This window comes from Diuraphis noxia, unplaced genomic scaffold, assembly GCF_037042655.1.
Source record: "Diuraphis noxia isolate RWA-SAM2 unplaced genomic scaffold, SU_Dnox_SAM2 contig0002, whole genome shotgun sequence".
In the NCBI taxonomy this organism is placed as follows: Eukaryota; Metazoa; Arthropoda; class Insecta; order Hemiptera; family Aphididae; genus Diuraphis; species Diuraphis noxia.
Window position 1 is genome coordinate 64,308,180 of NW_028301712.1, and position 14,524 is coordinate 64,322,703.

Genomic DNA, 14,524 nt, shown 5'->3' on the forward strand with positions numbered 1-14,524 from the left:
TCTTGACGTCAACGAGGATATGTCGAAGAATTATTGAATATTTCAAAATCGAATATTCGATAACTGAACAAATAAATAATAATTTTGGTGCAAATCACAAACTCTCAAATAAATTTGACCCTTGTATATGTCGAGTTATGTACCTACCTTAAACACAACTTAAAAACACTTCGACGAGTAAAAAAAAAATTCGAGTTATCGAGACTCGTCCGTTATATCTAAATTATGTAAAACTCGTTTAGCCGTATGTCGTCGTACCGAATTTTACTGTACTGTACTGTACTGCACTGCACTGGAAAATGGTTCGAACGATGATATGAAAACGGTCTAATCGAAAGCCATTGAAAATCTTGTACACCGCGGAGAAAACCGTCGGCAGCCGACGAATATGTTAAATCATGGAGGTTCCAGCTCGCAATATCGTGATTACGTAACGCATAAACCATACGAACTCCGGTCGTGGAATAATAATATCTATTCTGCTGCCTCGACCGTAGTTCCAAGGCGTCTTCATACACTCGGCTATACGATTAATGGGAGTTCACCACAGTCACTGTGTCGTGTATTCCAAAACGATATTTTAATTTTCATGTACCAATTATAGGTATCTAATAAATAATCACATATTATTAAAAAATCACTATAAATTTCCAAATGATTTTCTCCGGAAATCACTGTACAGCGTCACCTTAAATCAATCAACTACAGTACTGCATTATGTGCCTACCTAGTACCTTTCTACGCAATAAACTCGCAAACGTGTATCGCGGTATATGATATTTGTTTGTCGATCAATGTTAATGAGAAACGGTGGTCACCGGTCTTTACTTTGCGTTCGCCAACGTTGAATCGTCCAATTTTCAACGATTCTCGATCAACCCGTTTTCACGTCACCGCGAGTCTGTTGAGACGTGTTGTGTAGTGTGAAAGCCGTGTAGCTACGGAATTTTTATAGATATATCCATAATGACACTTGAATTGAATGTAAACTAATAATGTATAGCTAATATTATAGCAATTCGTAGTGCGACCGAATCCCTACCAAATAATACGATTATTTTACGTTAATATATTAATTATAGTAAGGGGGGGGGCTGATCACAAAGCGATGGCATTCACATATAAAGGTTCTTCCATAAGTAATCTAACCCTTAACACATATTGATTTAATAATACACTTGTATACCTACTCTAAATAATTTTGATTTTGTATTGTATTATATTTTAATTTGGTGTGATATATTTTTCTTATTTTACGAGTATACAGTATAATTATGAAATGAAAAGTAAAATGAGTTTTGATTTGAATTTAGTTTATTCAGTTTATGTCTACAACTCGATTTACTCCTCACTCTCTCATTCGCTTACTTTCTAACATTTCATTGCTCTATCGTTTTACTCGTCCGACCATTATTATACCCATTACCATACTTTGCGTTTGAATTGATTGAATACTAATATTAGTTCACCGTCCTGGACAAGTACTTGTATCGTGCAAAAATGGCTTTAATCATATCGTATATTCACTAAATTTCAATAACCAATAACAATGTATGGTTCAATAAATATATAAAACAAATTCATTTATAATGTTATTAAATTAAACTTATATTACAGTAAAAATTGAATGATAATTAATTTAACAGGATATCATATCAATATGACAATATGTCATATTATATTTATAATTAAAGTTAAAATAATTGTAAATGCATAGGCATGATAATATTATGACCTAATAAAGAAGTACAACTATTTTAAATCACCATCTAATTCTTAAATATGTCTCTGCAGATTTAGTAATAAGTAATTAATGTGTTAAGTAATGATTATAGGTACCTACATATTAAGTCATTAACTAATCATTATATGTAGATTGTAGGTACTTACTTATTCAATTATTTTAGATTCTGTACAAGCGAAAAATATGTTGATTTTACAATGATGAACTGTTACACTGATTTAAAAAAAAATTCTAATCTATTCGTCTACTGTTAAGTCGTATTAGGGTACCTAAACAATTTCTCCAATTCTAAAAATTGATGTTACTGATAGGTACCTATTTCAACAATTTGATGTTGGTAGCTTGAAAAAAAACTTAAAATTGTTTAATTTGTCAAAAATCTTGATGATTACACAAAAACTATACAAGATACTTAACAACGTATTCTTATTACAAATTTATAATCACAATTTTTTTCTCGACGTCTTATTGTCTGAGATCAAATATTGACTAAATTGTTGGAAAAATCAAATTTTGTTTTAAACTAAAAAATTTAAATCGTAGGGATTTGACAATTTTTTTATTTCAAACCCATGATTAATTTTGTATAAACATTGAAATTTTCAAAATATATAGTTAAATATTGAAATATTTACACCACTAACCTTTTCACACCATTTTACTATACATAGGTATATCACCTATTTACAATATTTTGTCATATGCAATAGATTTTTGAAAAATTAGATCAATCTAAATTCTAAATAATTAATTAAATACTTCTTATTAAAAATATAAATACAAAATAAAATAAATTATGCTTAGAAATATAAAATGCTTACCATTCAGAATCGTTTTTTATACTCAATATTATAAGGTTTATTATTGTATTCAAATAAGACTATAAATGCAAATTATCATCAAACTTAAAGGTAAAAGCAATATCTGTGTTGTTTTTCAAAGATTGTTTACAATATTTTGTTTTTTTTTTAGTGAGTTATGAGCATTTTTGAATTGTTATATTCTACATAATTAATAATCATTAATTATAAATTGATCTTAAATATTTAACCTAACCTAACAATTTGTCTTAATTTCTAAAAAGCAGTCAATAAATGATCTTTTTTGTCCGTCAGTAAATTATTATAAATAATATTTTGTGTTAAGAATTTAAATATAGATAATTTTTTATAATATGTTTAATAATATGTCGATTTTCAGAAATAGTTTTCTTCTTTTTAAAATTAAAATTTGTTATATTTTGATAAATGCAATTAAAGTAATTACTTAAAATACATTGTGTTTTATTTATTTAATAGAAAGATGAATAGCACAGTTATAACATTTTTTTAAAACTATAATTGGCAATTATTTAAGTACCATACAAAAATTAAATATTAAAATCAATGTTAATTGGATTTCCCTACATAATATGTATTATATCTAGTAATTATTATTTATTTTTTATATGTTACATTTTTTTCGTATGAGTAGTATATATTTTTTTTATTTGAGAATTTTATAGTCTGTACACTTTATTATTCTTATTTAATATTATATGGTCAATTTTAGTAACTACTCATAAAAATCATGTTTTAGCGCTAGTGTTATTTCAATTACAGTTTTTATACGTTGCATAATTTACTTTCTCAGGAAATCTTTGCTCAAAATGTATTTTAAATATATAAGTACCTATATAGGCTTATAATATACAGGCTTTAATCTACATCATAGCATGGGAATAATGTTTGTTCATCCTGTTGATTTTATTACATACATAACCATTATTTAAAATTTAAAAATTAATACGACTTATTTCGTCCTAAATTTGTAAATTCCTAAATCTAGTATCTACCTACAAATATATTTTAGTAAATAAGATTAATCTCAGTAAATAATTATTAAGTAAAATAATCGTTTTATTTACATTTAAATTATTAAATAATATCAATACATAATAAAAATAAAGTAACATTTCATAGTTTATATTTCCATCTACCTAAATAATATAATTTTACTTATATAAGATAATTATTTTAACAAAATAAGTAATTGATAAATTTCAGTCGTATTTACATACCTATTATAGTTGATAAATTAATTTTTTTAGAAGATTAATTAAATTGTTCACAGTTTTTCGGATTATTTAAATATATACATATATATATATTATTATATTGTATACTATTTAAAAAATTGCATAAGTTGCATTTATATGTTATTATAAGTTGTTCGGTATTTAAATGCAAACAATAATAATGTTTAAGATATGAGAAAAATTGAAAATAAAACCACCAGAGTGGGTTGCGCATATAATAGACGACCAAACCAGTCAACCACACAGGCAACACTCCCATTATAACCCATCCCATTTTAATGGTTTTTTATTCTTATCCGTGTCAGTCTATAGCGAACAGTCGAGTGTTATTATGTCTACTGCAGACGCACGTTGCCGGTGTATTATGTGTTTACCTCCACGTTGTTTTCGTACTTAAAATTCATTATAAAATATTCATATTGTTTTAAATTATGTTTTAAACAAATCGGACGATTATGTTATGCATGGCCTGTGACTTTGGTAAGTTATTATTTTAAATATTTAAATAATACAGTTTAGAACTAAATAATTCATTGTCAAAAGTGTTTTTATCAATAATATAGTTAAGTACTATAAGATCTCTTTTTTTATGTATCGACTTAAATGGATAAAATCAAATATGTATGAACATTGAACATACACATGATTTGTATTCATACCCGCCTTATCTGACCTAACCACACAGTATGGTTTGTTTTTTGCATACAATTTTTTCAATAAAAAAAATATCTTTAGTTGTGCCAAAGACATTTCGTATATGGTCAGCAGCTGCTGTTTTGAATTATAGGATAATAAGTACTTACTTATTGTGTGTTCTTAAGTATAGTGCGTTCAACTTCTTTGTCCTTATAGCAATTTATCTCAGTTTTAAATTATCCATTTTATGTTTTTAGGATGCCCTGTAATAGACTGGCATAGAACAATAATAATTACCGGATAATTACACAATTTCCTTATGTTGGCCGACCAATAACAATCTTTTCGTTCCATTTGGCCGACCATGCGCAATGCATGTTTCGATATAATTTATATGTATAATGTTTATCTTTCGTTGTATGCATAAAAGACGTCCATCAAGTAATGAAGCAACCAATAAATTTTATTTTTAAAAAATTACAAAAAAAAAAACGCAATGGTTCACTCTTTTTTAAACATATGATGAATTAAATTAGGTAATACTAATAAGTATTTTAAATTTTGTTCCATAATATGTCAAATAAAATACATGTTATAGCTACACATATTACATGTAGTATTATTACATAAATATAAGTATTTCAATTTTTCAGAAAAATATTTTTAAAAAAAATTATTATTATACTAAATAAAACTAACCAAACCTAAATATAATTTAAATTCATAGTTTTTGACAATGTTAATTGTTTTAAATATTCTTTTCTTCAGTAAGTATTAAAAAATATACTTTTATAAATACCTACATAATGTTTCACATTCAATCTGCACATTAATAATTCATTTGATTATTTTACAAGGTGTACTTACTTATTCAAACAAAATGTACATTTAAACAAAACCAAATCGAATAAATCGAATAATACTTAACATGTTTTTATTTATGTAAATATGTAGAAATAATTCAATTGGTTAAAAATTATTAATTTATTAATATAGCTTTTTAATCTGCTCTTCGGGTTCACTTTAGTTCACAAACTAAATTAGTATTTCGTATGCATACTTAAAATTGTGATTAAGAAACGTATTAATCAAATACACAAATCATTCGAAATATTGTACATATAAAAAACAAGTCAATAATCCCATAGTCTCTGTGTAGTAGGTACATTTACCAGAGATAAGACATAAATTTCTAATATGTAATCGGGTCTTAGCATATAATATATCTATATATGCGATCAAAACAGTTTTCTAACACACAGAACCTTGATGGACATTCACTGTTTTTCCGCAATTCTATATGACCTCATTTCGAAATCTTAATGTATTTTATGAACAAAGTGATTAAGACCGCGATTCGCGAAGTACCTTAAAAGGACACGTTTCGGCGAATTGGACAATGCATTGTGCCCTGGTCATAAAGATAACCCAAAGTCGTTTGTTGTGTGGTGCTGATAATACACAGTGCGTAGTATAAAAACAAACATAATTGCAGGATGAGTGCGTCAAAACAGAAACAATACACTGTGTCCCCTATAACTTCCGGTGTGTGCGTGCAATGATCCAGTGATGCCCAACGTTTTCGGTATATATACATTATTATACGTGCAGCTGTGTTTTGGGATAGTCCCTATGTTTCAACTGAAAAGTCTCAATTATAGTAAGCCGACGAAATACTTGCGGTTGTCGACGGAAATTGTGGTTTTTAACACGAGCCAACATTAAGCGGACGAAGCCTACACTTTTGATGATAAATTTCAGAAATCGTCTTTAAATATGATACACATATCATAATTTATAGGCAACATTATTGACTGTTTTAATGAGTGCTGAAAACCTCATACGTGGGACGATAGTTTCAGAGTAGATTTATTTCCGTAGCCCGATGGCGAACCATTTGCACGATAGGTTTACCTGTATTTATCATAAGCGCCACATTATACAGAGTATGCCGGGAGGTTGAATTATTTTTCATCAACCGAAAAACGAAACTCAATACAACGCAATATTAATTTAATTTAATAAGTCCTAATGTTTCACTGTAAACCACGTTTACACACATCATAATAATTTATAATAATAAATAGCAACGGACTAACGCGGGCTTTCTGCTCTGTTTGTTGGTTTTGTGCTCCAGATAACCATTGCATTTTTTTTTCGTGAGAACGTACCGAGTATATATTATTGTATTATTTAAATATACACATTAAACGGTCGCGTAACGCGATATATAGTAAGAAGGGATGACGATGATAATAATATATTATCGTTCAACAAAACGGAAATCGAACATCCCTTAAAGACGTTGACACGCCCTCAAATTTACACACGTTTTTCATTTAGTTGTATACTTGTAGATTCTATTATTCACATAGTGTTTGAGAAAACGGTTTTTGTTTTGTCTATACATAGCGGTGTTCACCGTATAAAACACACCCATGACGAGCAATATGAAAACAGATATTTTTTTCCTTATACACTTTTACTTTAAGTCTTTATCCCACCGCTAATAACGGTCAAGCGTAATGACAGCATAAAATCAAACATAAAACTGTAAGTATACGATATACTATTATATAAATGTGTATTATACATTATACAACGGTTGTACCTATAATAATATTCTTACCTACTGCGTAAGTTCATAATATTATATAATATTACTAATATTATATTAGAAGTATAATATTATACAAATAATAGTAATAATAATAACGTATACACCTGCTCACCACATCACTACCGCTGCAGCCTACAGGGACAAATAATAAAACACGATTCGATAATTATATTATTATTATTACCCGAACAGGTTTAACGTCCCCCTGCGTGACGTGTATAAACGGCATTCCATCTAGCGACGATATCGTATACCTATCCCCATTGAAACTATGCTCGCCCACCCTCATGTGTGTTTGAGTGTGTGTGTGAGTATGTAGGAGTATATGGGGGAGACGGACCATATGTCGGCTGTGGCTCTCGTCCGGTGGCGGTTGTACAACGGTGGTACCCCTCCCTGACCCGGCTCCTACCGTTACGCGGTCCGCAATCTACCTATGTATTGTTTGATATTTTTGTTTAATTTTCAAAAGACCGAAAATACTCGTGTTTTTTTCCTCTCCAACAATTGAAAATGCACAAAATCTAAAATCTGACTAAAATAAATACTACCAACGTACAAGGTACAACCACACACAACATACTTGTAGACAGACAGCACAACAGTTGTTGACATAAACAAACATTAAACAATTAACAGTCGAAATCAATTTTATACGCATATTTGGCATGACGACTACAACAGTGGTAATGATTATTATTATTATTATTTATGTAGGTACCTCCTATAGGTGCAGCATAACATACCAGATACGAATTTAACACCCTTCTCGAGCACCAAGTTCTCACGCACAACATTTTCGAATACCCGGTTTTGTTTAAGTATAATATATATATTATATTATAATCTCTTTTTTTTTTTTGTCAATAGTCTCGTAATGTGCATTGTCTTTTATTCTACACACACTTTGCGGTGTTTTTTTTCTTTGTCCAGATGGGATTATAATATAATCTTGAGTAAGTACAGCAGTAGGTAAACCAATCGATCATTTCTGGTACTAACGCCTGAAGTAAAAAAAAAAATAATAATAATAGATAAGTCACGTTTGTGTCATAAACCAACAAAACATGTGATGTTAAACTATGTTTTTATTCATTAATCAATGTAATTCAAAGAGTTAGTATAATTTGTAATGTTTACATTTCTATTATAAAAGAACACGATAATAGTATACTTCATTAAACCACTCAATTTATATAATAATAAAACAATTTATTGTTTGTGTTTTTTTTAGTACTCACAAAAAATGAATAACTAATTTATTTGACAATTCGAGATTCGAGAAGCTTTAATTCAACAATAATTTTCTTGTTTCCTCATTTGTATAATACTATAACATACAATAGGTATAGTTATAATATAATACATATATTATCAAAGGATCAAATTATTCTATTATTTCTATGATAGAATTATAATTTTTCATAATTACGTCATCAATGTTAGCGATGCCATACACCGACGGGCATAGGTACGCATTACATGGACGTGTATTAAATATTATCTTGGAATTTAAAAAACAAAAATCAGATGATACTCGTTGGATTTGTTATTCTTTCTGTGACCGGAAACACCTTTGCGGCGTACCTATGTAGACATAATAACATCATTAGTTAATGTAGGTAATCCGCTTATACATTATTATCATAACGTATATACCTATACGTATATTCTAATACACTACAGTAGTACACTATGTCCTAAAAGTGAAAAGAGTACACCACAGGAATTTGAACGGTAGTTATTTGTATATTGTTTGTATATATATATTTAAATGTATGTGTGTGTGTGTGTGTGTGTGTGTGTGTGTGTGTGTGTGTGTGTGTGCAATAACGATATGTCTGTAGTGCAGTATAAGTAGTACTCTGACAGAAAATAATAAAATATAGAGTATAAGTATAGTTCGGATTATAATAACACCTTAAAATCGCGCTCGACGAGTTAATATAATAATAACATCTTAAAATCGAGCTTGACGAGTTAATAATAATTTGATTTTAATGTGGTTAAACAGTTGAGTAATGAGTGTGTTGCCGCGTGGGGGTTAATATTGAGGCCGATTGTTAACGAGCGCGTGTATTATTTTTGTTACTTATTTTATTATTACATGTATTTATACATACTTTATACGTATATATTATAAATATTATATATTATGTTCGCGACGACTCGCCCGAGCTTAATGAAAATTGAAAATAAAAAACATACTCATGCGGAGGTGCCGTGGCGGCACTCAGATTTAGATAGGAGAAAGAAGAGTAGATATTTATACAGAGTATGTATCTGCATGCGTATTATCTTGTTAATTATATTTTTCTAATCCAACGTATTATTATTTAATCGGATATTTTATGACCATTTCATGAACGCGACCATTTTCGTCGAAAAACTACTACGACATGTAATTATTACATGGTGCGTGTGGCTGTCCTTTAAGATGGAACATAAAATATAGCTATATATATACCTAGTATATATCATATATGTATAAAATATAAATATATAAATATATAATGCATACGTGGGTATAGGTTGGCGTGTAATGTTTTGGGCGTCAAACCACTCAAGACTATTATATACGCATTATTTGACGGGTCGGGTAGGCTTAAAACGTTTTTCGACCCCTCCGCGTGCACTACACACACACACACACACACACACACAGGTACATTTACTTACTATTCGGCCTAAGTCCTCGTATATTGAGCCGTCGTCCGCTCGGAGTCACCACCGTGGAGCTTATATTATATACACATATTATGTACCTATACAGTTAAATAGTTAAGTATTATATATTCACACACTTTAACACTTATATATACAGGGTGAGGGTGATTCTTTTATCAAACAACACTTATATGGTGTTCGTGTGTAAATACCACCTAATATACACCTATAACACGCAAACACCACCAAACTTTGGGAAGCTATATCTCGTAAACGGATTAACGAAAATTGAAAATTTAAACGTGAAAATTCATTGAAAAAATAACCTTTTTAGTTTATGGCATTTTAAGTATAGGTTGTCATTTGAAAATGAAAAGTTGATAATGGTTTACCTGATAAATATAAAGGTGAAAATGTTTAAAAAAAATATATAGTTCTAGAACAAGATGAATCTAAAATTTTGAAGAAAAAAAAATTGAAAAAAGTTAATAGTTTTTGAAATAAGGAGTGTTGTTTGATAAAAGGATCCCCCTGTATATGAATATTATATGGTATAAACACTATAAACGATGGTGTCAAACATTTAATGCAGTGGTATATAGATATAGGTTAGGTTACATAACGTAAAATAATACGTATACTATGTAATGTTCGTTTATCGCTTTGACGGGTTTTATACGAAACACACGACAAGCACATTACTTCTTAGTGACTGTCATCGTGAACTTGCATGTGTGTATGTTTATATATACATACACTTACGACCAGCGTAGACCACATATAGATATATAGTATAGGAAGCATGGTGGCGTGTATAATATATAAAGCCTATCGTTGCGGCGGTGCTGCAGTCGTTTATCGCGGTACATTCGAAGTTTTTTTTACGCACCTATATATCTGCGTCTATAAACCTAACGACATCGTGGTAATCGCGGTATAGACCATTATTTGAGATCACCAATAAAAATATATATGATTAGCCCTGGAATACAAATAATGCATCGTACCTTTTGATGTCGCGCGATATTTCATACAAAGACGAATCGCATAATAATACATTTAAATATATTTTTTAAACCTTTTTATGTTTGTCAATTATATACCTGCATAGTTTCGGATTCACCGCGCTATCGGGGGCATGCTCAAGGCATGTTCACATATCATAGTATGCTCCTTTGGATTATTTTTCTCGTATAAAATATGTATAGGTATATAGGTAATAAAACAATATAAAAGTATATTTACTACGGTCTGAGAACAGTGAGAACAGTCACAATTTCATAATATACCTTCCTTTCAAAAAAGCTTGGCACGCCACTGGACATCGCCATGTATAAGTGTATTATAGGTTCCTATATATAATAGCGTGTGGAGATGACAAAAATCCTCTCTGGCTGTGTACGTTAAATAACATACACGTAGTTCGTATGTGATCTTATGCGTAATATACTGTGTATATTATATAAATCGAATATCGTCGTAGCGCCCACGGCCGACGTGACTATTATCATCAAACTACCCCCGTTGTCCGCTCGAATGGCTTTCCGGACCATTGCGCGCCGTCACCGGATATTTGTCTCGTAGTGGTGTCGTCGTCCGTGTCTCCGTCTTGACGGGATCAATCGACCGTATGCGTTTTATACGGACGGACGCCGGCACGTGCATAATGACGGGAAATACCGCGGCTATATGCGATTCGATCGCCCCCACGACAATATTAACCCTTGACATTTCCCAAAGACACTTACCCTCCCCCGACCAACAATAAGGCATCCCCTTATTCGCATTAGTATTATTATATGAAGCGATAAACGCGTACTCTGGATTTACTTTGTGGCGCGCATAAGGCAAACCTGCTCAGCAGTAATCGTCTGAACGTATTAGGGAATGCGTAGGCTATGAAAGAGCTGCTGTAGGTAACTGTTTGAAAATTATCATATAATAATATAGTACTTATGTAATGTATTGTATATTGTTAAGTACACAATAATATTAAAACACTTATTATTGTTGTTTGTACTTATAACTATCGCTATACGTTTGTCGTGTCCATCGATATCGTTTTCAATAATGTTTTCAAAACAGTACCTATATATTACATGTCAAATTCATCCAAACATTTACAACTATGAATTTCATAAAAAATATTCAAACATAAGTAGGTACTCACAGAACAACTACACAATCATTTTAAAAAGTTCAAAACTAATAAAGCTATTTTTTCAGACACTTTGACAGGTGACATCGGTATTTAAATTTTTTTGAAAAAGCATCGTCGATGTAATTTTGTCTAGGTACCTATACAGTTTTACGTTTCTTTTAAATTCTCTGTTAAATAAAAAAAAAAACTGTAAAAATATGTCATATGTTCTTTAAAATTGTTTATGTTATGGTATTCGTACTTTTACAATAACATAATGTTGATATACTTCATCTAAATTAAAATAATTTTTATAACATCATTATTAAAGGTAGTGAATTATACATAAATAACATATATAAACAAAATATACAAATAATATTAATCACAGGTATATTATGTAGGTTTAAAATGTCATTAAGTTTTTTTTGTTAACTTTAGTTATAAATAATGACTAAAGAGTAATGACCCGTTAAGTAGATCAAACTTTCAAACCTCGGATTTATGTAAAACTAAAATATATTACTAAAAGCTGAGCTGAGAAACTGAACAATGAGTTAGATAGAAACCAAGGAAGGAATGATCGATTATTATAAAGTTATAATAATAGGGAAGAAACGCGTATGATTAAAAACATTTGTAATTTGTATATCTACTACAAAACATAATTTAAAATATATATATATATATATCACAAATCATAGTGGGGGATATCATTTTAACTATAATAATTAATAAAGTAAAACAATAGCAACATGAAAATGTACATTTCAATAATACGGTACTATGAAACCGAGGCGAATCTTACAAAGGTCAGACAGTGCTTAAGCTTAAAGACGTATTTTCTTGAATTCTTGCCTTTTAGTTCGACATTATAACTATACTAACTTGTAACAGTGACAATTTCATATTTCATATTTCTAAGAATAACTTTTCAAATAACTTCATCTTGGTATATATTATGGCATAAATACTTAGGTCATAAGTAGTTACATTATTATTCGGCAATAAAAAACACATTATTAGATATTATTATTATTATTGTTAACATATATATTAAATTACTTGTATGTAATTATTAATTAACATTACTGGCTACAAAATATTTGCTTATTATATATCTTTTTGTCAAATGTAAATTGTAATCAGTTTATTATAAAAATAGGTACTATAATACGATACCAAGATCTATAAAGAATATATTCTTTATAGATCTTGCTATAATACAGTATTACAGTGTATTATAACATCATATTTATTAAAATTTAAAGTTAATTAGTTAATTGATCCTATTATAGTTATTGTAAGTTCGATTAAAACCAAAGTACCCTATATACTTATTTGTAGGTATTATACAAAAGTATAATACTGAATAAAATAACTTTAAGTTTAATTGAAAGGCAATCGGGTAAAAATTCAATGACAGTATAATATAATATTTGACATTGATGATATTCATAAAAAAATGAGAATATTTTCAATTGAAATGTTCTTTTTTTTTACTATCTGCACGTAATTGTGTGTGGTTCGTTTTCCATACAACATAATAAACATAATAATATCCGTATCCTACCCCGCACTTTATGAATAAACCACTAACTAGCACGTCGACGTATCGTGTGTTTATTTTGTGTACTACTTGATGAAGTTCAAATCATCCGACCATCTCATTATGGTGGACCTTTTTGTAAACAAGTTCAATCGCTAACTAGAAGTTCCAAATTACGTTTGAATTGAGGAACAAAATCTAGTTTTAAGTGTAATTATACTTATTTAACTTATTTATAGTTATTTCAATTGAATTAAAACTAACTGTTTATTAATAATGTCGTCCACAATATACATTGTATATATACAAAGCTAAATATTGTGGTTAAGTTTATGGTAATTTTTTGCAGAAAACTTGAACTAATTAAAGAAAATGTATAATCTTATATAGTGTTGAATAGTTTTCAAAATGTACAAACAATCAACTCATTATTATTTATAAATAAAAAGTAAAGTAATTCAACACATTTGGCTTACATAAACGGTATTAAGTTTCTAAATGTGTTTTTCGAGGTCAATATAGAATATATATCTACTTAAAGTTTTGTTTAAAAAAAAATATACAGTCATGCTTTTTAATAAATTAATTTAATAATAATAATATATTTATGTGTAAAATGAAAAATGTTGTTTTTATATTAGGATAATAGGATCTCTAAACATTCGAGTAATATCTCCGTACCTAGATCATCTTTATAATATGATGTGTATAATAAATAATAATAATTACCATACGAAATGACGTCGGTACTGCAGCGCGGTGCCTCATACGGGCATGTGGTGTCACCCGTTACAAAATACATATTATTAACGAACAACCCGGTGGTCGGTCATGATTGTCACATGTGTTCATAATTTCATATAATATGTTCCTAAAAAAGAATCGAAAAATAAAACGTATCTTACTATCTTGGCAAAGAATGATATTCATTATTAATAATTGATCTCGATTTCAATATCTGTTAACACGCAATATTATATTTTATTAAAATATTAAACAATTCACAAAAGATTTCTCACGAGAATTATTTGACGATCGACGTCCTATTGGGTACTTGGGTGTAACGTCACACATACCTATCTATAATCGGA

General features: G+C 29.3%; 1 protein-coding gene across 4 annotated transcripts in view; it reads left to right on the forward strand.

Moving 5' to 3' along the window:
* LOC107170975 (uncharacterized) overlaps nt 1-14,524 on the forward strand; it is a 50,287-nt gene that overhangs the window by 11,888 nt on the left and 23,875 nt on the right. For 2 of the 4 annotated variants that reach the window (XM_015521211.2, XM_015521217.2), the window contains exon 1: nt 4,115-4,301. The exons of the other annotated variants lie outside the window; for them this stretch is intronic. In XM_015521211.2, the coding sequence (XP_015376697.1) occupies nt 4,277-4,301 (25 nt within the window). In that variant the 5' untranslated portion in view covers nt 4,115-4,276. Of the gene's footprint in view, nt 1-4,114; nt 4,302-14,524 lie in introns of those variants that run through there. 4 annotated transcript variants of the gene reach the window in all.